At 31.7% G+C, this 25,296-nt stretch overlaps 1 protein-coding gene across 1 annotated transcript; it reads left to right on the top strand.

Annotated features, from left to right (window-relative positions):
- Window positions 1-21,348: 21,348 nt before the first annotated feature.
- Window positions 21,349-23,638, top strand: LOC111913316 (transcription factor bHLH79). Its single transcript, XM_023909033.3, has 6 exons — window positions 21,349-22,007; window positions 22,139-22,312; window positions 22,387-22,452; window positions 22,529-22,597; window positions 23,029-23,100; window positions 23,200-23,638. Exons 1-6 carry the CDS (start codon window positions 21,714-21,716, stop codon window positions 23,326-23,328), a joined length of 804 nt encoding a protein of 267 aa, XP_023764801.1. The 5' UTR covers window positions 21,349-21,713; the 3' UTR covers window positions 23,329-23,638.
- The last annotated feature ends 1,658 nt before the right edge of the window (window positions 23,639-25,296 follow it).

Genomic DNA, 25,296 nt, shown 5'->3' with positions numbered 1-25,296 from the left:
ATTAGGGTTTAGAGAATTACCTTTGATTATTATGTAGCAATAATAATCTCAAATTCTCCTTGTAATGACTTTAGAAAGCTTAGAGTCACAAGTGTCACTCCTCTAATGGCTCATAAACACCAAGAGCAAGAGGATGAAGAATACGGAGAGAAGAGGCTGCCCAAAACATCCAGAAACCCTAGTGGAACTCTTAGCCACGTTTTTGGGGCTTAAGGGTCCTGTAAATAGTGAGACTATTAGGGTTATCTAACAAGGAAACCCTAATTTGGATGCTTAAGCCCTAAGCAACCCATGGACTCCCTCCTTAAAGGCCTAGGACAATTTCTAATGGGTTTCCCCATAGAATTCGTCCACCCCTCTAATATGGAGTCCATTAGCCCAACATTCAACTATCACACAATTGATAGTTCTAGTCCCTTAAGTTTATTTAATGTCTTTTAGCCACAAACTTAAGTCTTATTAAATCTTGACTAATATTAATTAAACAATATGATTTCTCCTTTAATATATTATTCTCATAATATATTAATAAATCATAATTAATTCTTTCTCTCCATAATTCATCCTATAAGTTGCTTTGGTGAAGGCAACCCAAAAGGACCATGCACCATCGGGTCAAGTACATACCAAAATAGTTATAGACTTAGAAACTAATCCAACAGTCTCCCACTTGGATAAGTCTAATAACTATTATGCGTATGACTTCAGATCCTGATCTGCAATCGTAGCTTTCCAAAGCCGCTGTCAACTCTGATCTTATCAGATACGCGTGTCCTTTAGATAAGGGATCATATATTCCTCCATTCTAGATATCGTATAGACTTGAGACATGGATTTCAATCATTCTCTCTATACTGTTTCCCGATTTCCAATTTATGACGACTGACAACAGACTGCATTTGAACACATCAAATTAGTCCCGGCTTGGCCAAGCACTTAGGTGCCATCACTAAATCATCGAGGGGCCCAAAGATATCGCTTTTATCCTACTATGGATAAAAGGAATGGATAAACTTTGACTCAATGCTCGCTTGCACTCACTTACCGAATTACACACAACAATATGTTTTATGACACCAAGTTACTGGTGTGTTTACATATTATCAATGTGTAACCGACTCGCAAGATACAACTTACACATCTCGGTTTAAAGAATATAAGATATTATCGTCTCACCAATCACTCGTGATAAAAATCCATGAAGTGATCCAAGTGAGCGTGGGTTTAATCCAATGCTCAAATCATATTCATAAGCACTCATGAACATTGCAAAAAACATTTGCTTATGTCTAATACACTTTAGACAATCCACACACCAATTCACGACAGTCTTCATTCATACCTACTTCCAACATATGAACGACTGTGGTCCGTTCGAATAATTTGATTATTCTGAATCAATTTAATTATTCAGGAAGTCAAAACATGCAAAGTGAAACACAATAATACTAATCCCATATGGCCCCAAACTCTGGGTATAAATAAAACATTTTATTTAATCACCATATTGATTACTCATTATTTGTTGTTTCGGGTAATCAACTTCTTACTTGAATTATAACAACAATTGTCCCATGCTCTTAGCATGCACACAATGTTTACCTGCAGTCCTTACTTTGTGAAATAGATCAAATGAACACATTTCCAATCATACTCATTTCACAACACCCAATCCTTATCATAAGTATAAGAATATCAAATTCTTGCCACTTATAGAATATGCTAGATTCTAACATTTTATGCAATGATCCTTTCGTAAATTCAAAGCTCAAAATCATCAAGACTTGGCCATTCTCTATCAGAAGCAATTCTATAGATATGATGTCTCTCATTCAAAGTACATTCCTTTGAACATCCTTCTTGCATAAAGGTTTCTAATCTAGACATATATTTTCAATATCCAACTCCCAATATGGAAACATTTCCATATTTGCCATACGACAACTCATTCTTAATAAAATCTTATCTATTCATAATAATGTCGATATGATCCATCCAATATCATACTTCCAACTACTCACAAGCGACCAATCCTTAGCGAGCTTTGGATCGTCCTTTGATAGTTGTTTAATTATCTTAGTCAAAACCGATTCTTGTTCTTTTTCCCTCTAAATGCGCTAGACATTTGGAAAATTTTAGAATGGTCAAATATAATATCACTAGCAATCAATCCTATACCCGAAGCATATAGGACACGATGCATAATGTCTTACATAAAGATCTGATACTTTATCAATCTTCTGCCATAATATTTTATGTGTTTCGTTCTTACCATTCGAACTATGAAGTGGGATACCGTAATCATAATCGAAATTTAAGAACACACTATGTATCCTTTGACTAAATTTATTAACATTCCACAACCTAAGCCTTTAGATTTGAAATGAAGCATATATTCTCTCCCTTAATTATAGCAAAACAACTATTCAACCCTTACGACTTTGCAAAGTATAACTCTTGTTTTTCTATAATTAATATTGCTAACTTGCAATACTTGCCTTAATAATCATACAAGCATAATATTTATGCTCCCAATATCATGATGATTATTATCATATAAGCATAACACTTATGCTCCCACTAGCTTTAACATGTATTTAGAAAAGAGCTTAACTTCCAGAAAAACAATACCTATTGAATTTCTTAAGTTCATATTTCTAATACTTAATGCTTTGATAATCTTTTATCTAAGCTTCTTAATCTCATACACCTTTATCTAAGATAGCTCATATGTGTGTCTAAACAATTCAGACTAATTGCCAAATCTCACAATTCGGATCATGGAAAGGGATACCGTAACCATAATCGAATTCGAGAATACAATTTCACAATCACTATCTTCACAAAATCTCTCTTAGTGAAAGCATTTCCTCACAGTCATCTTCATGAAGGAGGAAATCTTATGACACTTAGATTTTAATGTTTTATGTGTTTCTATCCATGTGAATTTGTCAAAACCAAAGTTTACGACAAATTCAAACTCATATGGACCGAACCTTCTCAATCTTGATCTCTTGCCTTATGGTAACACGGCTGCCCACCATGTCTTCCAAGTAGTTAAGCAGCTCACCCTATCTTATCAATGTACTTTTCATTGATCAAGGTGCTTGCCTTTTATGCGTTCAAATGAGAACTCATAGAACTTACATGCATAATTAACTCAATTGGAACGACACAGAAACAAGATAGTGTCAACACGATAGGTTGTAAACCTCAATTCGTGTGCTAGTGATGTTCGATAAGGTTTATTTGATTTGTTCTTGAACCCTTTCAACACCATTAAGACTCCCACTGACTCCTTGACATATAAGATTCTCTTGTCAATAAACATTTCTTGACAAACAAATATTCAAGAGTTAGTGTAGCTTTTATCAAGACATAACACTTCATAAAATTGGTCCTAGTTGGTCTTTGTCTTATCCAAGACATCACAACTTTCCACATTTGATGATTGTTATAAACCTTCTTAAGACTTGTCACTCAATGTCACAATCTTAACTCTAAGACTTGAAATTGGAACGAAGTATGATTGACTTCTTGATCTAACCATTTCTTCAATTCTTGATTCCTCTTCTCAGACATACAATTGCACTAAGACTCATTTAGAGGATCAATTGAGATATGGTTCTTAATAATTAAGACCTATCATAAAACATAATAAAAGGTACTCTCCCTTCTTCTTAGAATAGAGAAACTTTTATCTTTCTGCCTATTTGATTCTTCTTATTCGTTCTGCTATTTATTTAAACTCTTTCGAATCAACTCGGAATTACACTTAATCTTATAAGTATAATCATATCCACTAAACCTTTAGTAAATCATGACGAATATCTTTGTCACTCTTGTGGTGGACTTGATCAACACACAACCTTGTGTACTTGATCTCTTAGTCCTTCACTTGACACTTTGTCAATGAATTAGTCTAATTTCCAAATATGAAACTTCTCATTCATCATGCAATACTTGTTGTATGATTCCAAGTTTCTATCCAATTGAAACTTGGGCGATGAGAAACTTTCCCTATTTGGTAAATTCTTGACTTTTCCACAAATAACATAATTAAAAATCAAATCCATTATTGCTAATAATAGAAATCTTCAAACATCAATTTTTCATGCATGCCATTGCAAGGATAATATAAAATCAAAATTTATTTTATTTTCTATTGCAGAAAAATTTGTCCTTACAATGCAATTCAATCGAAAAAAAAACTATGTTAATACATATTTCTTAGCAATCTTATTCTAACTCCAAGTAGTAGCTCAAGATTCTAATCTTCAAGTAATGCGATCGAAATCCATTTCTTCACGATTAGATTCCGCTCACTTCTTCCCTTAAGCTTCCTCTCTTTTCTTCGATCCTACAAAACATTGAAATGCAATCTTATCACATATGTATTAAGAATCTAGAATAGGAACTTAAAAGAGTTAGTTAATGGAATTTACATAAAGTAGAGCCATACGTTTTGACTCTCCCATCTCTTAGATCTCTTAGGTAAATAGGGCGGCTTCGTCTCCAATGCCCCTTCTCTTGGCAATAAAAGCAAATTGACTCTTTTGGAACAGCACATGGAACTACTTCTGACTTTGCCTTTCTCTTATGATCAAACTTTTTGATCATGGCATGCCTTTCGTTCCTATTGCCTATATCCATAGAGGTCTGGAAGGCAGATCCACCAATCAACTTTGCTTTTTCAGTGCGCCAAATCATTACTGATTCAGCAGCAATAAGCATATAGGTGAGATCGATGAGGGTTACATCGTGAGTCATCATATAGTACTATTTTACGAACTCACTATATGAGTCAGGAAGTGACTGAAGAACCCAATCAACGGCCAGCTCCTCACAGACAACAGATCCCAACATTCTTAACCTATCAATGTGTGACTTCATCTCTAGGACGTGTGCACACACTGACTTTCCTTCTACATGTTTTCTTGCTAAAAGGGCTTGAGTGAGTTTGAACTTTTATATCTTTTGAACTTGTGGGTTAGGGAGAATAATAGGAGGAGGTGGAGGAAGTGAAGCATGATCTCGTGTTCCTCGATCGAATCGTGGAATATCATCTTCATGTGAAAAGCTTGTTCCACGGGATTTGGGAAGACCATAGTTGTCATACTTTGACATCTACAAAACGGGAGAAAAATTAAATTCAAGTTAGTTGATTGATTGAGTCCTTAATAAATCACCCAAATGAGATATTAAGACTAGGACCAAACACAATACTCTACAACCTAGAAAAGGGATGTTGTAATCTAGTTGCAGAATATTTGAAGGTAAGTGAATGACGATTCACTAATTTCCATCATGAAAAACAAAAAGAAATTTAAGTTTTAAATCTATTGAAAATTCCTAGATCTTTTGAGATTCATTGAACTTTTCAATGGCATGTTCAAATCTTGATATGCCCCTCTATTTTGTGACTGGGATACCGAGGATCACAAAGCGGGTGTGAATAACCATGCAAACTTACACGGTGCCCCCACATGTTACAGTCACCTATTCGATGTGCCGGTTAACCACACACGCTCCACCGAACTATGACAAATATTGAGTCACCCTATGCTACCTTTGCTTAGAACCATTTAGTGTGCCGGTTAGCCACACACGCTCCACAAACGTCTTTGCAATGGCACAAAGTGTAATTTCATGGAATTGCATCAATTCACTTTTGCCTAAAGTAACTAAGATTAGGAATTTTGTAAAAGCGTTTAGTTACTTTTGTACTTCATTATACTTATAAAGGATGGCTTCTGTCCTATCCTACCCGTTCGGCTAACGACCCTCCACTAGTCAAGAGTGCGGTGGGTAAGAGTGGATACCCATTCAATCGCCATTTTATAGGCAATTTCCTTAAACACCCCTTATAGACTAGCTTCGTGAATGAGGCCTACTAACGGTAAGACTGACTGTTTACTCATACATATATAATATTAGACTTTTAATTATATATATAGTATAGGGTGTATTTTACACTATTAAAATACTAGGTGTTCTAATTTAATAAATTATACTTTTAATTTAATTAAATGTAAACCATAAGGGTGTGATTTGAACTTTTCAAAACAATACTAGGGTTTTAGAATTTAACATTTCTAAATTAAGCTTTTAATCAACTTTTAAATTCCAAAACTTGAGGGCAAGTTTTGAAACATTTCAAAACATTAGGGTTTCAACTATTTAAATTTCAAAACAAAACATTTAAGTTCAAATTTAAACCATAAAACTTACATGGGCACAAATGAAACTTTTTCACAACACAAGGATCAAATAACAAATAATAGAACTTAAACAATTGATTTTGTCATTATCTATATTTGACCTAATTTCAATTTCTTGCAAAATAAGTTACCCAATTAATACAAATAATCAATCTTTACTCATATAAGGAAGTTATTATCTAATCAATTGGTAATTATCTTTTGTTTAATCAAGGATATTCTTAAATATAAGATAAAATTCGAATATTAAAGATCCAAAACAATTAAGGCAAGTATCCTCAAGCAAAACAGCAAGAAATCCCGAAATCCCCTCTGTCTGACGCTCCGACTCGCCGAGTCACACATTGGAACTCACCGAGTAGGGCAGACTCGCCAAGTCCATGTAGTGACTCGCCGAGTCGTTCGAACAGAAGGCCAGAATTCGATTTTCAGTTAATAATTCAACATAGCATCACATACAATAGAAACCAATCAAGGCTCTGATACCACTGATGGGTTTTAGCCATAAGAACATCCTATATGCTCATCCAAACCCTAATGCTTGGATCTAGGTTTCTCTATTGTACATACAATGTATCCAAGACTTACAATCTTAGATCTAACATATTATAAACTAAAATTAGGGTTTAGAGAATTACCTTTGATTATTATGTAGCAATAACAATCTCAAATCCTCCTTGTAATGACTTTAGAAAGCATAGAGTCACAAGTGTCACTCCTCTAATGGATTACAAACACCAAGAGCAAGAGGATGAAGAATAAGGAGAGAAGAGGCTGCCCAAAACGTCCAGAAACCCTAGTGGAACTCTTAACCACGTTTTTGGTGCTTAAGGGTCCTTTAAATAGTGAGGCTATTGGGGTTATCTAACAAAGAAACCCTAATTTGGATGCTTAGGCCCTAAGCAACCCATGGACTCCCTCCTTAAAGGCCTAGGAAGATTTTTAATGGGTTTCCCCATAGAATTCTTCCACCCCTCTAATATGGAGTCCATTAGCCCAACATTTAACTATCACACAATTGACAGTTCTAGTCCTTTAAGTTTAATTAATGTCTTTTAGCCACAAACTTAATTTTTATTAATTCTTGACTAATATTAATTAAACAATATGATTTCTCCTTTAATATATTATTCTCATAATATATTAATAAATCATAATTAATTCTTTCTCTCCATAATTCATCCTATCAAGTTGCTTTGGTGAAGGCAACCCAAAAGGACCATGCACCATCGGGTCAAGTACATACCAAAATAGTTATGGACTTAGACACTAATCCAACACAAACTCGGCGAGTCATATGAACAGTTACTGAGTTGAGAGGGGTTTAAGTGTAGAAGGTCCAACCCTTCGTCACTGCTCGCGGAATTAGCAACTTAACGTGTAGCAATAGTCCCAGAAACCCAAATCCTCATAAAGAATGCCCTGGTGAGGATTTGGAAGCGAGTAGGAGATCTGTTCGTGGGACTCAGCGAGTTGTTCTTCAAACTCGGCGAGTCAGATGAGTTTCCTTATGGCTTTCAAATGGGAAAAGAACCTGTCAAGTTGTCGGCCCAACTCGACGAGTAGAGTCGCAGATGGGGACGAGTAGAGAGTGAGGGACTCGACGAGTTGATGGCCCAACTCGGCAAGTCCGGTCAACTGGAAGTTGACTTTGACTTTGACTTGACTTAGTTGAGGGTAAAATGGTCATTTTACCCTAAGTATAGAGATCCGTTTCTAACTGAGTGTTGTGGGGTTTGTAGCCGGAGGATTTCCGAAGCAGCAGCGGACGGAGGTTTCCCGCACTGATTATCAGCAGTTACTTGTATGAGGTGAGTTACCTTGCAATAGGGGTGGGTCTAAGGCCACAATTCCGACCCACCATTGAGGAGTATTTAGAAGATAATTGTCTTTGTGATAATTTATCTTGGTCTGGTATGCGTTTGGTTATGAGTTATATATGTATGACACATGATAGGGATGGTTTCCCTGATAGTGGTCCTTAGGACCAAGGGGTAGGTCAGTACCCGGATATGCCTGACTGTGTGTTTATATCTTGCTATTGTATGCTAGTGGTAGGGGTGGAATAGTCCCCAGGTACCGGTTGAAAGATACCGATGGCGGTTACCGGTTGAAAGATACCGATGGTATTGTATGATATGTGGTATGATGGGGGAACTCACTAAGCTTTGTGCTTACGGTTTCAGTTTTTGGTTTCAGTTACATCTTCATCTAAGGGGAAGAAGTCGGCGACGTAGCATGGCATCACACACACATTTGATTTTCCGCACGGTGTTTTCTGGGATTGTACTATGATATGTTAGTTGCTTATGTTGTGGGTTTGAAACATGATACTTGATTTTATGAGATGACGTGTTGATTCAATATTTTCTAGTGAATGTTTTATGAACAACTTAATTAAAAATGAAATTTTTGGACTTGATTTTTGGGACGTTACATGCAGACTGCTGCAGTAAACTGAAATTCAAATAAACTGATTTTACAAATTGAAAATAATTCTCAACATCAAAATTTTAATAATTATAGTCTTAAAACATTGAAAGAATATTAAAAAGAACATGCAAAAAAAACAAAAATATAAAACTTCTAAAAAATATATAAAATAAGCTATCGGTTTTTTCTAGAAAAACTAATTTTAAAAAACATAAAAAAATAATGTTAATAAATTAAGAAAATATTACAAACAATATCTACAAAATCCTTAAAAATCACACACGTTAAAAAATATGCATCTGAAGCTGAAAGATATTATTAAAAGAATCGGTAAAAATTAAAAAAAAAAAATCAAAATTTTTTTTAAATCAAGAGATAAAAAATTATGGAAACTATAAAATGAAATTGTCTCAAATCTGTAAATCAAAGTTTTTTTAAAAAAAAAAATCAAAGTTTAAAAAATATCAAGTTATACCAAATTTCTAAAAAAAATATTTGGAAAAAATGAAAGTTGAAGAAGTTTGAAAAAAACAAGTCAAGTGTTGCGTCTTGCAGAACACACGTCGATGTTTTGTAGTCTGAAGTCTTCCAAAAAACAAACTACTACGAGAGGACAAGGTTGCGCGTATACTGCGCCGCACAGCAAAAAAATATTCATCACATATTTGAGAGTCTATATTTCCAAGGGAAAAAATATCTCATTTTATTCTCTCTATTTTTTTCTCTTCAAATGTTTTTTTAGGGAATTACTAATCTAACTATTTTTTCTAATTATCTATCCAAAAATAGCAAAAAAAAGACTTTAGCCAAAAATAGCCCTCGAAAGAGTAGATGGCTAGAGTTGACTACGATCAACGAAAGTTGACTACGGTCAAAGGGCGGTAATCTACTGATCCATGGCAATGGGCTGCTGTTTCCCGACCCGTCTACTCTTTCCTGTTCATTGGCCCATAGTATATAATGTATAATTTTTTTTTCAGATTAGGTTACTTTTTGGTATTTTTTTTTCCTTGGTTTGCCTACTTTTATCTCTCAATGGAGCATCCGAAAAACAACAAAGTATGTCTTGTTTTTATCAAAATTTTACCGTATTTTGATTAGTAGTAGTTTTTGTACATGATGATAACTTTTGTTTAAAAAAAAAACCAAAAAAAAATATTAAAACCGTAGGCTTCATACGAAACCTACGGTGTACAAGTCCACATTGCACAGGTTGTGTAGTGTAGACTTGTACACCTTAGGTTTCGTATGAACTCTATGGATTTTTTTTTTCGTTTTTTATATATGTTTTTTATTTTTTTATTTTGTAACATGTAACCAATTAAATCTATGTTATGATTCCATGATTTTTTTTTTCAAAAATCTTTAAAAAAACATTAACAAAACCTTAGTTTTTTTGGAAACCTATGATGTATAATCAATTAATGCACAGTCTGTGCATTAAAAGATTCTACACCGTAGGTTCCATTAAACCTACTGTTTTTTTCGTTTTAAAAAAAGGTTATAACCAATAAAAAACATACTCTACAATTTAGAAACAATTTTTTTTTATCAAAATAATTCTTAAAAACACTACTCTCCATTTATTTTATTTAAAAAAAATTTGTAGACTTTACGGTTTGGGAAACCGTAGTTTGTCGAGAGAAAATAAGCTTTAAAATAACCTATGGTTTTAGATGTTCAAAATGAACATATATATATATATATATATATATATATATATATATATATATATATATATATATATATATATATATATATATATATATATATATATATATATATATATGACCCAAAACAATAGACCATTTAGCGAAACAGTATCTCACTCTAATTACTTACGATTTTGTGGGCGATTTTAAGACAACTGCTAATTTTTGGCTAAAAATGATTAAGTAATTACTTAATTAGGCTAGATTAGTAATTTTCTTTCATGTCCTTAAAAAAGTTAAGAATATACTTTTCTCTTGTTTTGTAATCTTTTCTTTATTAAAAGAAACTTGAAAACATGATATAAAATATAATAGATTATTATATCACATTTAGTTTTTAGACATATGCTATATTATTATTTTTCTTATAAGATGCTAAACCCTATAAAAATTTGTTGGAACGTATTTTTTTCTAAGAATCGGAATCGGAACCGTTAGAACCGGAACAATTTTTAGTTTTATATTCATTGACTTACAATCCCCCAATAATAGAACTGGTTCCAGTTTCAGATTTAAAAATTGACTTTATCCGGGTTCCGGGTAATCCGGATTTGGGTCCATCGGGTCTGGGTAAACCGGGTCTAAAAATCGGAACTGGTGTTAGGAACCGTTAGAACCGGAATAAATAGAACTGGTTCCAGTTTCAGATTTAAAAATTGACTTTATCCGGGTTCCGGGTAATCCGGATTTGGGTCCATCGGGTCCGGGTAAACCGGGTCTAAAAATTGGAACCAGTGTTAGGAACCGGGACAACTTTTAGGGTCCATCGGAACCCGGATAAAGTCAATTTTTAAATCTGAAACTGAAACCAGTTCTATTTATTCCGATTCTAACGGTTCCAGTTCCGGTTCTAAGAAAAAAATACGTTCCAACAAATTTTTATAGGGTTTAGCATCTTATAAGAAAAATAATAATATAGCATATGTCTAAAAACTAAATGTGAATATAAAACTAAAAATGGCAGAACTGGTTCCAGTTTCAGATTTAAAAATTGACTTTATCCGGGTTCCGGGTAATCCGGATTTGGGTCCATCGGGTCCGGGTAAACCGGGTCTAAAAATCGGAACCGGTGTTAGGAACCGGGACAACTTTTAGGGTCGGAATCGGTTTTCTGAAAAGTTTAAAAAATGCATATCTTATTCGTTTCAACTCCGATTGACATGCGATTTTTTCCAACATGTAATTTAGAGTTTGTACATGATTTTAGACTACAAATCTGCCATTTTTAGTTTTATATTCATTGACTTACAATCCCCCAAAATCAAGATATCAAAGCTGAAAGTTTTTAGTTTTTCAGTTTTTTTTGTATTCAATGAAAGTTTTAAAACATGTATATCTACTTCGTTTAAAGTCGGATTAACATGTGATTTTTTCCAACTTGTAATTTACAGTTTGTACATGAGTTTAGACTATAATTTTGTCATTTTTGGTTTAATATTCATTGATTTACATTCCTCCGAAGTCGGGATATCAAAACTGAAAATTTTCGACTCTTCAACTATTTGTTTTTGTACTTTGTATTGTGTGAAATTGTTAACACATATCTCATTCCTTTAAAGTCGGATTGACATGCAGTTTTTTCCAGAGTGCATTTTAGAGTTTGTACATGATTTTAGACTATAATTTTGTAAATTTTGGTTTCATATTCAATGAGTTACAGTACCCCAAAGTCGGGATATCAATATGAAAATTTTCAAAGTTCAACCCACTAAGTAGTAACTAATTACCAAAAAATTCTGGTTTTTTCGGGTTTTTCGGTTCTAAACCCACTTTATCCTATTCCAACCTACCCAATTTGAAGTTTCCGGGTTTTCCGGTTCTAGACCCACTTTATCCGGAACCGAATCGGAATCGGTTCCTATATATCGGTCCGGTTTCCGGTTCTACAAAATATCGTTAACCGGTTCCGGATTTAGACCCACTTTCATCCCTATACCCGTTCAACCTTGGTATGTGCATATTAATACACATAATCTGATAACATATCTTAATATTTTAATTAGTTTTATGCCCTTATTAGAACAAAAGATATTTAATTTGTTATGAATTATATTGTAAGGACCAAAAGGCATGTTTGGAGCAAAAAGGAAGCTGGAAGCTGAAAGTTGAAAGTTTGTCTCATAAGGATTTTTTGTACAGGGCTACTTTAAACCAATATGAATCTCCTGAATAGAAGAGAGATATACAAATCTAGAGGGATAAAAAAAGGAGATGAAAAGGAAGGGGATACTCGTTCGTTGGCGAACATACCACCGATGATGGCCTTTCCTTCGTCGGCGACCCTTTTCTCCTTCATCTCCCACTTTGAGAAGTCCACAAACCTCTGAACAAATTACTTGCCAACCTGACTATTAAAGACGACTGGTGTCAGTAGGGTTCGACGGAGCATCACCATGGGGAGTTGACGGGAGTGAAGTTTGATCGATTTCAAAATCTACAACGATGGAAGATAAATCGATTGATTTTGGTTCTCTTAAAGTATGATGAGTTAAATCTAGAAAGTTTTCGGTTACCTTATGATATAATTTGATTCCCTTGTCTTGAAAATAATCGACAAATTGTTGCCACAAAAGGGGGTAAGACAATCTTTCTAATGCTAGATTTTTATTCAATTTTGAGAAATCCATAGAGATGTCATAGTTTGATGAATTAAAGCTTAGAATGTTATTAATAGAGGTTCAAGTTTTGATTTGTATTTCATGTTATGGCTTTCGATTGATATGGTTCTCCAATTTTTCTTTCTAGTATCAATTTTCTTTTCTTGTAAGGATTGTCATGCATTGGGTTGTGGTGGTGGAAAATTCGATGAAGAGACAGTAGGTTATGGTGTTAATTCGTCGGAGTTGAAGGAACGAAAAAAGAAGGGATGTTGAAGACGTCGATATCACTGAAGATGGAAAGGAAATAGAAGTTGAGGAGGATAATATGGGAAGGTGACTGGTGGGACCCATATTAAATTTCTCAAATATGGTTTCAGGTTTAGGGTGAGTAGATACATATATGTGGGGTCTATTAATTTTTTTTAAAGATATACAAAATAAATACATAAATAAGAAAATTAATTAAAAAATAAATTAATAAGGATACAATAGTCTTTTTAGGTAAGACAGTGACCTAACACAAAAAAATAAACAATATGGACCATCCGAATTGAAAAAAAAAATAGCTTAGAGGTCACACACAAATTACCCCAAACCACATGGACCATTCATATAATTTACTCAATAAATTAATAGCGTGGATGTTTTGTAGAAAACATGAGAAGCTAAATTATGATGTTGCAATTTGTATCGGGTGCATACTATATCTTTTAGCATTGATATCAAGTTAATAACAAATTGTTTAAGAAGAAACATTCTTTGATAATATATTGGTGTTAAAAATTATTGTAAATTGATGACACAACATAAATACAATATAAATAACGATATAACTTTTTGTTGTTCCAAAAAAATAATAAATATATAATTTAAGAACATAAAAATAATAAACCATGGTATATTTATTTTTTGAAACGAAATCCTTAAAAAGTAAAATAAATATACATTAAGGATTATGCTAAAAAAAGAAAAAATATATATAATTGTTACTTTTTACATGATAAATTTTATATGTTCGGTTTTTCTTTTCCAAAAACATAAAGCCCAAAAAATCAAAACAAGACCCTAATCAATAAGGCTAAAAATAGAAAAGTGTGACTTTTAAAAAGAAAGTTAAATATATATATATATATATATATATATATATATATATATATATATATATATATATATATATATATATATATATATATATATATATAAGTTCAAGTATTCTAAATAATTATTGTGCGGGATATCATATACTATGAGAATTACTAACATAATAAGTTATTTAGCAATACGAATACGTTCAACCTTACAAAAATATCGTCATTTTCATGCATTCTCTCTAATTATTATTTATTTTTGTTTTCACAAATCGTTTTTAACTTATTTTCATTCTGACAAAGTACGACCCAAATAAACATTCTGAGAACATTCTGACAGAAATGTGAATAATAATAATAAATGTATAATAACCTTATAGACGATTTAATTAGTGAGAATGTGTGTTAATGACAATAGTTATGTAAGATTGAACGTATTTATATTATCAAACAACTTATTCTCTTAATAATTCTCATAGCATACGCTATCTGCATAATAATTAGTTAGAATAGAATAACCTAAGAATATATATATATATATATATATATATATATATATATATATATATATATATATATACACACACACACACACATGATTGAAATGAGAACAATAAATAAAGTGAGAACGTGAAAAATACTATTTTATGTTATCATTCTGCTATTAATTTTGTCTACTATAATAGTATACACATTAATATATATATATATATATATATATATATATATATATATATATATATATATATATATATATATATGTATGTATATTGTTGGTTGTCGTTGGCTCTATCGTCACAAGTTTGACAACACGGGCAACCTTGATCGCTATAAAGGTCGTCTTGTTCTCAGGGTTTTTCTCAACTTCTCGATCTTGATTTTGATGACACTTTCAGTCATATTGTCAAAGATGCCACCATTCGTACCGTTCTAAGCATTGCGATCCAAAAATTAGCCTATACATCAGTTGGATGTTAAAAATGTTTTTCTTCATGGTGATCTCTTTGAGAAAGTTTATATGAAACAACGTCATGACTTCACAAAGCTCTCTATGTTCTCAAGAAAGCTCCTAGAGCCTGGTATCAATGATTTGTTGTTTTTATCACCTCTCTTGGATTCACCCGCAGTCGGTCTGACTTCTCCCTCTTTACCTATCACTTTGGGTCTGATCATATTTTTCTTTTTCTCTATGTCGATGACATTATCCTCACCGCCTCCTCTTCTACTCTTATATCTAGCATCATCTCTCATTTCCCGTCTGGATTTCTAATGCCATACCTCGACTCTCTCTCCTTCTTCCTTGGCATTGCTGCATATCACACTTATGATGGTTTGTTTTTTTCCCAGACTTCGTTTGTTAAGGAAATCTTGTCTTGTGCCGACATGTCCTCCTGCAATCCTTGCAATACTCCCTTTGATACCAAATCTAAACTTTCTTCTCATGGCTCTCCTGTCTGTGACCCTACTCTTTATACAAGTCTTATTGGCACCTTGCAATATCTTACCTTTACTAGTCCTGATACTGCATATGTTGTTTAGTAAATATGTCTTTTCAAGTATGATTCGTGTGAACCTCAACTTCTTGCTCTTAAGCATATCCTTCGCAATCTCCAGGGAACTTTGTCTCACGGTCTGTTCATTCGACCGTCTTCCCTTGATCGCTTGGTCTCGTATTTTGATGTTGATTGGGTCGGCTGTCCTCACACTTAGAGGTCCACTTTAGGGTTTTTGTTTATCTTGGAAATAATCTTGTCTCGTGGTCCTCGAAATGCCAACATGTTGTCTATCGATCCTCAGTTAAGGCTGAGTATCGTGGGGTGGCAAATGTCATTATTGAAGCTGCATGGCGTCGCAATCTTCTTCTCGAGTTATCATGTCCATTATCTAAAGCTACGGTTGTGTTTTTTGATAATGTAAATGTCATGTATTTATCCTCTAACCATGTATTGCACCAACATACCAATCATGTGGAAATAGACTTACATTTTCTTTGGGAACGTGTTACTATTGGATATGTTCTATTTTGCACGTGTCATCGGCTCATCAGTTTTAGATATATTCACTAAGAGTCTTTCTACACATTTATTTTTAGACTTTCGAAACAGATTGAACATATGTGAATCTCATGCTCAAACTGAGGGGGTATGTTAGTTTATAGTATTGTTTATACAAAATGTATAGTATAGGGACCCCATTTTAATATTCTTTCATATAAATATATTGCATAGATAGCCTCTCATTAACGAGGCTTTCACCCTAATTAACAGTTCTATCCATATGAAAAACATGAAACATCTTTTTCTAAAGTATGATGTCACGGTTAGAATTTGGAATGTGATCTCTTATTGGGTGAACGTGAAATTTCCTTGGACGGATTCAATTTATAATTCTCAAAATAAGACTCGTTTTTGATACGATTTGTATGATTACTTGTTGGGCTATTTGGAAATCTCACAACTCGGTGATGTTTGATGATGATGTGTTTCGTAAGAAGTCAATTAAGGACGTCATAGTTCACCATTCGTTTGATTGGTCACTTTAATCCAAAGACCAGAATCCTTTGTTAAATATTCCTATGTAATTTTGCTAATCACTAACTAGTTTTTAATAAAATTTGAAGTTATTCAAAACAAATATATAGTACTACCAATTTCCTAGTGTACACCAAAGTTAATAAGATTTGCGCACCAATTGGTTTATCCGTAAGAACCTAAAACCTTAACTTTAAAGTCACTGAATATGAAAGCGCGTTAAGATTAGAATTTGTGATTTCTATTTTTGGTAAGTTTCCACAAGGCATTTTCAACATTTTTGATGAAGGCCAATAAATTTTTGACACAAGAAAACATCAAATAAAAGTCATAACGCACCACTCACAATGGTCTTCATTCACTACAAAAAAATATTGGTGTTATTCCATGTGCCATGTTATGACAATGTGATGTTGATTATCAAATTAAAGTTGCCAAAGAACATTATACCCATGTCCAAGAATTTTGGAACGTGTCAAGTAAACAGCAAAAGATGTTTAAATCGGATATGGATCGCTAAAAAATAAGATCGTGAATAATAGCAAACCGAATATCTCTATAGTCTTTTAAGTTTCCATTGCCTAATGCCTATAGTTCACTAGAGAATGTTAACGGTTAACCTATAAAAATGGTTATACTCAACAATCAAAACCAGTCATGTAAGTCCCTTAGTTACATCTTATTTCTAGGCTATTCAGATAGTAATCATGTGTTTTTCTATTGTCAGCCTTCTGCAAATAAAATCCTAATTAAAATCAAAAACTTTTTAAACTTATTCGCCCCTCTAATGTATTTCCTACGGGATATAGACTATTGTTAAAATATTAAATGTCCTCACAAATAACATTTGTTAAAATATTAAATGTCCTACGGACTAGTATGTAGAGAATTCTCCTCAATTGATTTAATTGAGAAAAAAAAATGGTACAACCATACCCTTCTAAAATTCTTCTCAATGTTGATTTGAATGAGAAAAATAATAATAAAATTATACCCTCTGAGCAGTCCACGTCAACCCGTTTAAAGGCATACATGGGAGATCAATCACAAACATTGGTGCTCGATTGGATAGATCAGATCGATCCGATCTGATCAAGTGAATCTAAATTGATTACGATTTTCAAAAATGGATATGAATAACTCAAACTTAATTCAACTCTAATCCGATCCAACCACATAACTATTCTGTTAGATCGATTTTTGTAATTTTGTTTTCAAGTGTGAAGACATTTTAGAATATATATATATATATATATATATATATATATATATATATATATATATATATATATTACTTGAATATTAATAAACTCTATAAAAGAAATTAACAAAAATTATTTATTTATGAATTAAAATTTATAAACAACTACTATGAATATATATATTATAATTCAATATTTCAAAAAAACTAAATAAATAAAAAGCTTTTTAGAAGTACATAATAATGTATTATGTTGGATGACACTATCTAGTATATAATAAAAATAATTAAGTAACTTTGTAAATGATTAAAGATATATATTAAAAATAAAAAAAATAACAAACTGTTATTCAATTTTTTAGATTATTCAGTTCTTATTTTATAAACCAAAACCAATCCGAAATCCAAAATAATAATTGGTGTTTATTGAAAACCAATCCAAAATTTTTAATATCAAAACCAAATAGTATAATTCAAATTATCCAATCGCACAATTCAATTTATCCAAATAATAAACAACCTTATAAACATTAACAATATTTCATATGTATCAGAATTTAAACTTTGGACCTTATGTGTGGAGTTTCACTTCTCAATCACTACACTCCCATCACTACACTCCTATTGTCGGGGCTCAAGATAACCTTTTGTGACAAAAACCAAACATGCTAAACAACTGAGCTACAAAAACTTGTAATGAATGAGAAAATAATGAAGGCTTTAACGATTCGATTTTGATAGTGTTGGTTTCTATTTCTAATATTGAATTCAAGTTTAAGTCATTCGGGATTTTTGACACTACTTATTATTCGTTTCTTATTGAAGATTGAAGGTTTGTTTCCGTTTAATTATTTCATAACAGGTGGTAGTGATAAAAAATTGTAGTGTGCCGCAAAATAAATAGACCTAAAATATTTGGTCCTTTCAATGTAGTTATAGACTAACAGGATGAAAATCACAATACAATTTTATGGTTATTCTAATTTTACGAGTTAGAAAAGTTGTAGATTTGCGTGACAACTAATATTATTTTTATGTTTATTAATTAGTGCAACTTTCTTATAAACTAACACATTGGCCATTGGGTCTTTGGGACCAATGTGAGATGACAACTTAGGTTGTAGTGTTATACTAGTTGTCATAGTACGAAATACGATGAACTATAACATGTGGGACAAGTCAACCGATCATGATTTCACAAGAGTCGTAGTGTCACATTGTGCGGGTGTTAATTCAAGTCATCTTCCTTTTTCATTGGAACCCAATGGAATCTTTTTTTTTTAACCCCTTTTCACTATTCTCATTGGAAGTCCACTCAAATCACACAAAATGTCTTCATAAAAGAAGTCGAAGCTTACTATCAGTGTGGCATAGCAATATCACTTGTATGAAACACCTTAAAATGGAGCTGACTTATGTTCAAATAGATTTGAACCTTGAGGTTGAGGTGAACTGTTGTTTAATTTTAAAATAAATAAATAAATAAAATAAAAACACATACAAAACCTAAAATGCACAAAAGATAGATCACATGAGATGACCAAATAAGAAAGGCGAGGTTAGATGAAAATTAGGAGGGTGTCATTGTTTTAATTGTTCCCCATTTCATCAAAACACACATCAATGAATAAGATAGGCAATGAGAGGCATTAGATTCGAGAATTACCATTTTGGGCATGATTGGGTTTGGACTTTACAATGGCCTCATTTGCTCAACTTGAACTGATAAGGGTGAGATTGGAAAGTTAGGCAAATAATGGTCCTCATCTTATCATCTTTCATTTTGGTACTTAGGTTTCTGAAACTTCTCCAAACTACTAACCAATTTGGTATTTTAGGGTACTTTTTCATTACTTGTACCAATCGTACCTTTTTTCTATATATTACTTTAAACTGATTTGTTGTGATTCATTTATTGTATTTGTATTTTGTATTAACAAATAATAATGAATCATGAGTAGTTGATGAATATGATGTTTCATTTTTTACGTTTTTATTTCTCTTACATTGTTTCTTATGTGCATTTTTATTTTGTTTGTTTATACATTTTGTCGAAAATGATTAATCCAAAGAAGTACAAATGGTGTAAACACATACAAACTATATCAATGCTATTATTCAAAGTCTTAAACTTAAAAATGTGAACGTCATATGCAAATTGACTGTTATTTTTACTCAATAATATAATATCCTATCATTTTATCATCATGTATGATTTGTAGAGAAAATGTAGTATAAGTTTATTTTTTAAAAGAACTAAAGTATAAAATGCATGCTTCTATAAATTGTATGATGAATATTTAAATGTTTGATCATTTTGTCAAATATTTAAAACATCTTCGTTTCAGGCTTTCAGCCCAAATATTTTTTTCACAATCTAGTCCCTAAGATTGACGGTTGTTGTAGTTTTGGTCTCTAGCCCATGTAACATAATATTCTTACCCTTTGTAATATATTTTATCTTTTTATTTGAATGGTTTTAATTTAATAAAATAAAATGTAAACCAAAATACATTTATTTAAATACAACCATCAGTTCTACACTTCTACACATCCACCACCTGCTTTTAACTCTTTTAACTCCAACTCATTTTGAATGGAAATAAGATATTAGAATCTATGTTATAACACCTTAACACCACAAACATATGCATACAATTTCATTTATAATAGTCAACGAGTGAATTTTTATTGAAACCCTTCAAACCCCAAATCAAACACGTATAAGGATATGATGTTACATGTATAAGTTGAACATTTAGATAGACCAATCACTTAAATAATCCCAACAGTTAGATAGGCATGACATCAAATAAACCCACCAATTAAATATGATCAATACTTGGATCAACCCAAACAACTAACATAAAGCACTAATCTTATAAGTTTCCATTTTTACAAATTGGCCACTAACTTGCACAAATCCAAGAATTTTTTTTCAAGGGTAGACTTTTAATTCAATTTACTCCCCGAACAAATTTGTATAATCAAAATTTAACCAACTTTTAACTTTTCATAACAATCAAGGTCTTAAGTACTAAATTTCACATTTTATAACAATCAAGGTCACAAAGATCGACAAACCATCATGCTTGGTTACCTCTTGATATAATAAAGTGTGTAATGTATGTTTTAGAGATATTTGAAATAGTTCATTAGTTTTAACCCTAAGTTTAATGGCCAAATTGTAAAAATAAAAAAATAAAAAAAATCAAATATGTATAGTTATAAAAGTTGGTTACGTCCCAAGCTTATTGATGGACAGAAAATTTAATTACTGATCATAATATTCTTTTAATACTTTATATAAATTTATAGGTTAATGGCCAAATTGTCACAAAAAAAAAAAAAAAAAAAAAAAAAAATCACGAGAAGCCAAAAAGTCTCCGTTCGTCGATCATAATAATTTTTTTGAACACTTTATATAAACTTGTTGATTAAATATATTCAATGAAAATACACTATTCATCTATTATTATAAAATTGGGTTCGCTCATAAGTCATTATCCCTTCTATATGCCATGTCCCACTTTAGTTCACTTTTTATAATTAGGCATTCGATTGAGCTTGCTTAAAATGCGCCGTGGGCACATTGCACTCCGTCATCTCCCAAAATCGCACATCATCACTAGTCACTCTGTTCATATACTCTCTCTCTCTCTCTCTCTCTCTGTATATGAGTATGTACATTTAATAATATGTCTGTATATAACGATATATTATACAGATGGGTGTGAAAAATCCGATTATTAAATAGCCGATTTTGCTACAAAGAAACAGGAACTTTCGGAATCAACCCAGATCACCACAGTCAAAATCCATATTAAAATTTCCATCTTTAGTCTGCAACCTAACGCTCAATTAATTCCCTCACTTGATATATACATTTCTTTTTCTATATACACATACATTGTATCTCTCATCTTTATGGATCCACCCATTATCAATGAGAGCTCCTTTTCAGTGGCCAATCCTTCGTCTTACAGTTTAACTGGGATCTGGCCCTTTTCTTCTGTTAATGGCGGTCGAAATGAGAGCTTAGGGCTGAAAATGAGCACCCTGATTAGTCGACTTGGGGAACCGAATAATAACGGCGACGACGAATCCACAGTGACGGAGCATAGCGGTGGTGGTGGTGGTGGTGGTGGCAGGAAGCGGATGGATGTTAATTTTGAAGATGAATCTTCAAAGATCACGTCTACTAGTAGTGGCAATGATTTGGTAATTTCAAACAAATTTACTGGCGAATTAAGTTTGAAATTGAAATTGGAGCTCTTTTAGTTCAATTATTTGAACCCTTTTTTCTCAATTTTCATTTCTGAGCCATGAAATTGAACTTTTTATGTTTGCAGAGCAAATTTCATGGTAAACGAATGAAGATATCGGGATCCAAAGATGATTTGTGTGGTTCGAAGATAGAACAAAAAGGCAGTGAAAGCCATAACCTTACTGAACCACCTAAAGATTACATTCATGTTAGAGCAAGAAGAGGTCAAGCCACCGATAGCCACAGTCTTGCAGAAAGAGTAATTCCATTCCACTCCCCACCTCAATTCCCACGATTCACAGTTATTTCATGATTTAAACTCATTGTTTTCAGGCTAGGAGAGAAAAGATCAGTGAAAGAATGAAAATCCTTCAAGATTTGGTCCCCGGATGTAACAAGGTTTGTATACAATAATCAAGACTATGATTTCTTCATCTTTGGAGTAAAGATGATTGATTTTGATACTGTTTATCAGGTTATAGGAAAAGCTCTTGTTCTTGATGAAATAATCAATTACATCCAATCATTGCAACATCAAGTTGAGGTAATTTCTTTTCTTTACATGATAACACAAAAATAACCAAAACGATATCGGTCCATTTAACAAAGTGATATCGTTTACGCTTCAAATCATCAATTTCGCAAAAAGGTTACGTAATTGCAAATTGACAAATTGCTTTCCAAATGGTCCCATCACAAAAAAAAAAATTGGAAAAACGAATGACCATATCATATTGTAAAAGAATTATTAAGTTTTTTTTTGGAGTCTTTTTGCCAGTAAAAAGTAATTTCGAAATTGATCCATTGCGAAATAAATTGTCATTTTGTTAAAAAGGTACAAAGTTGTCATTTTATTGAATGAGACCCTTCATTTTGGTTATTGTTGTCATTGTCAAGTTATTGGAAGTCTTTATGTTAGTTACAAATGAATTTGAGACCTTTACATTTTTTAATTTTTTTTTTTTATTTTTGTAGTTCTTATCTATGAAGCTTGAAGCTGTAAATGCAAGGATGAATTCCTCGGTAGAAGGGTTTCCCACGAAAGATGTAATTTTTAAACTATGTTTTAACAATTTGGATAAAAATGGTTATAGTTCTTTTGATTATTCAATAGGAAATAATCACTATAAGAATCTTGCATTGCAGCTTGTGACACCACCCATCGATGCTGCAAGGCTATTATTTGGCTCACAAGCAGCAAGAGGGTTCGGACCAGGGTCCGAACCCGAGTGGCTCCATATGCAGTTAGGCAGTAGGTTCGGGCGGGCCACATGAACCGTAGACCACCCGAGGTGCTTGCCAATTGCTACTTGGAAATCGGGAAACCCTATGGTTGTGTTGTTAGACATGTGTGATTGCGTGAGGTACTTGCTTACTATATATAGAAAGTTATATCAGAATCAGAGTATTATTGCTATATAACTATTTAAGGCCTTTGTACAATACCCATCTGTAGAAATTTGCATTTAAGGGTTATATGTTGACAGATCAGGTGTACTTGTAAGCAAAAGAGTCTCATTAATGAATGTGGTACTTTACAAGTTCACATTTATCATGTTATATACTATTTACTTTGATTATTGTATGATGGTTTCTGATTTTGTTTTTGAATGTGAATACAATAAAAGTAAATAACTAAATCCAAAAAAACGTTATGCTTCAACAAACTTCCGACAATATATAAAACTTTAACTGATAATAAATTTTGTAAATTTAATATCTCAAAATTGATGTGGGCTAATCTTTTAGTGGGTTAGAATCGGTAGTGAGCTTAGAAAATATAAATGTAAAATGAATATCTTCAAAATTTCGTAATATTGGTTTACCCTTTACCGAATTTCTTTCCATAAATCGGTATGATTTATCGAATTTTCGGTTTTAGATTTTTTAGCACCCATACATAAAAGAGATCTAACTTTTACATTCATATTCTTTTTAACACCATGTCCTTGGGCATTCTAACTTTTGGTGTTCGTTTAATAATAACCTTTGTGCCATTTGTGTCGGCTTCACTTTAGAAAATAGAACAAATGATTTATTTAACAAGTTAAATAATCATATATTCATTTTTTTTTTCATATTTTGGCTATTTTTTTTACATATTTGATTATTTAACTTGTTAAATCTATTCATATATTACTATTGTCACCGAGTATCTCATATGACAATGATAACATTTGAACATATTTAACAAGTTAAATTGTCAATGTAGACAAAAAAAAAAATAGAAATGACCTAAATGTGAACAAAACAAAAAAGTAATTACAATATTTGTTATTTTCCTCGCATTTAATAAAAATTTTATTTTTCCAAGTGTTATTTTTAAAACATCTATAATAATTTTGATAATTTATCCTATTTACAGCCTCTTGATTTGACAAATCAATTTTCTAATAATTTCTTTTTAGCAAAAGTTACCATCATTAATATTAAGTAATTATTGATTAATTCTAAACTTTTCTTTTTTAATTAATAAATATATTTTTATTTTTGTGAAATAATTTATATAGTCTTATAGATTTTTTTTCTTTTGTTTTAAGCATATGTAATATTTTTAAAGTAAATAGTATCTAACAATAAAATTAAATAAATTAAATATGTAACAATAAGTATTCAAAGCCTTTAAAAAAATAAATAGGAAATATTATGTAGCATATAAAAAAATAAAACAAAAATTATAATGTAAATGTTTTAAAATTATTACAACTTTTTTATACTTTTTAATTAGAAGTTTATAAAAAATTAAAAAATTTTACTTCAACGTTTTAAACTTGTATTTAACTAAAGTACTTTAAAATGTTATAAAAAAAAGTATAAAATTATTATATAAAATCTATGAATCGTTTTAAAAATGTTGTAAAAGAAAGTTTAGTAAGAATTGTATGACAATTATAAAAAAATTGTATGAAAAAATAAAATAAAAAATCTTGTAAGAAAAGTTTAAAACATTTAGAAAATACTTGGTTTAAAAACTTGTATGAAAATTATATGAAATTATAAAAAAGTGAAAAAAAAAATTATAAGTTAAGTTTAAAACAATATATTAGAAAAACCTATAAGAAAAAAATATATCTTAAAAATGCTGTAAAAAATTATAAAAAAAAAAATTAAGAAATTTATAAAAAAAATGTTCGCATTCAGAAAACTTTTTTTTTTTGTATACGTTTGACAATTTAGTTTGTTAAATGTCTTCACATGTTATTATTTTCACTTGAGATAGCCGGTAACAATGGTAATATGTGA

The sequence above is a fragment of the Lactuca sativa genome, chromosome 5 (assembly GCF_002870075.4).
Source record: "Lactuca sativa cultivar Salinas chromosome 5, Lsat_Salinas_v11, whole genome shotgun sequence".
Classification (NCBI taxonomy): domain Eukaryota; kingdom Viridiplantae; phylum Streptophyta; class Magnoliopsida; order Asterales; family Asteraceae; genus Lactuca; species Lactuca sativa.
This window is presented reverse-complemented; position numbering and strand designations above follow the sequence as displayed.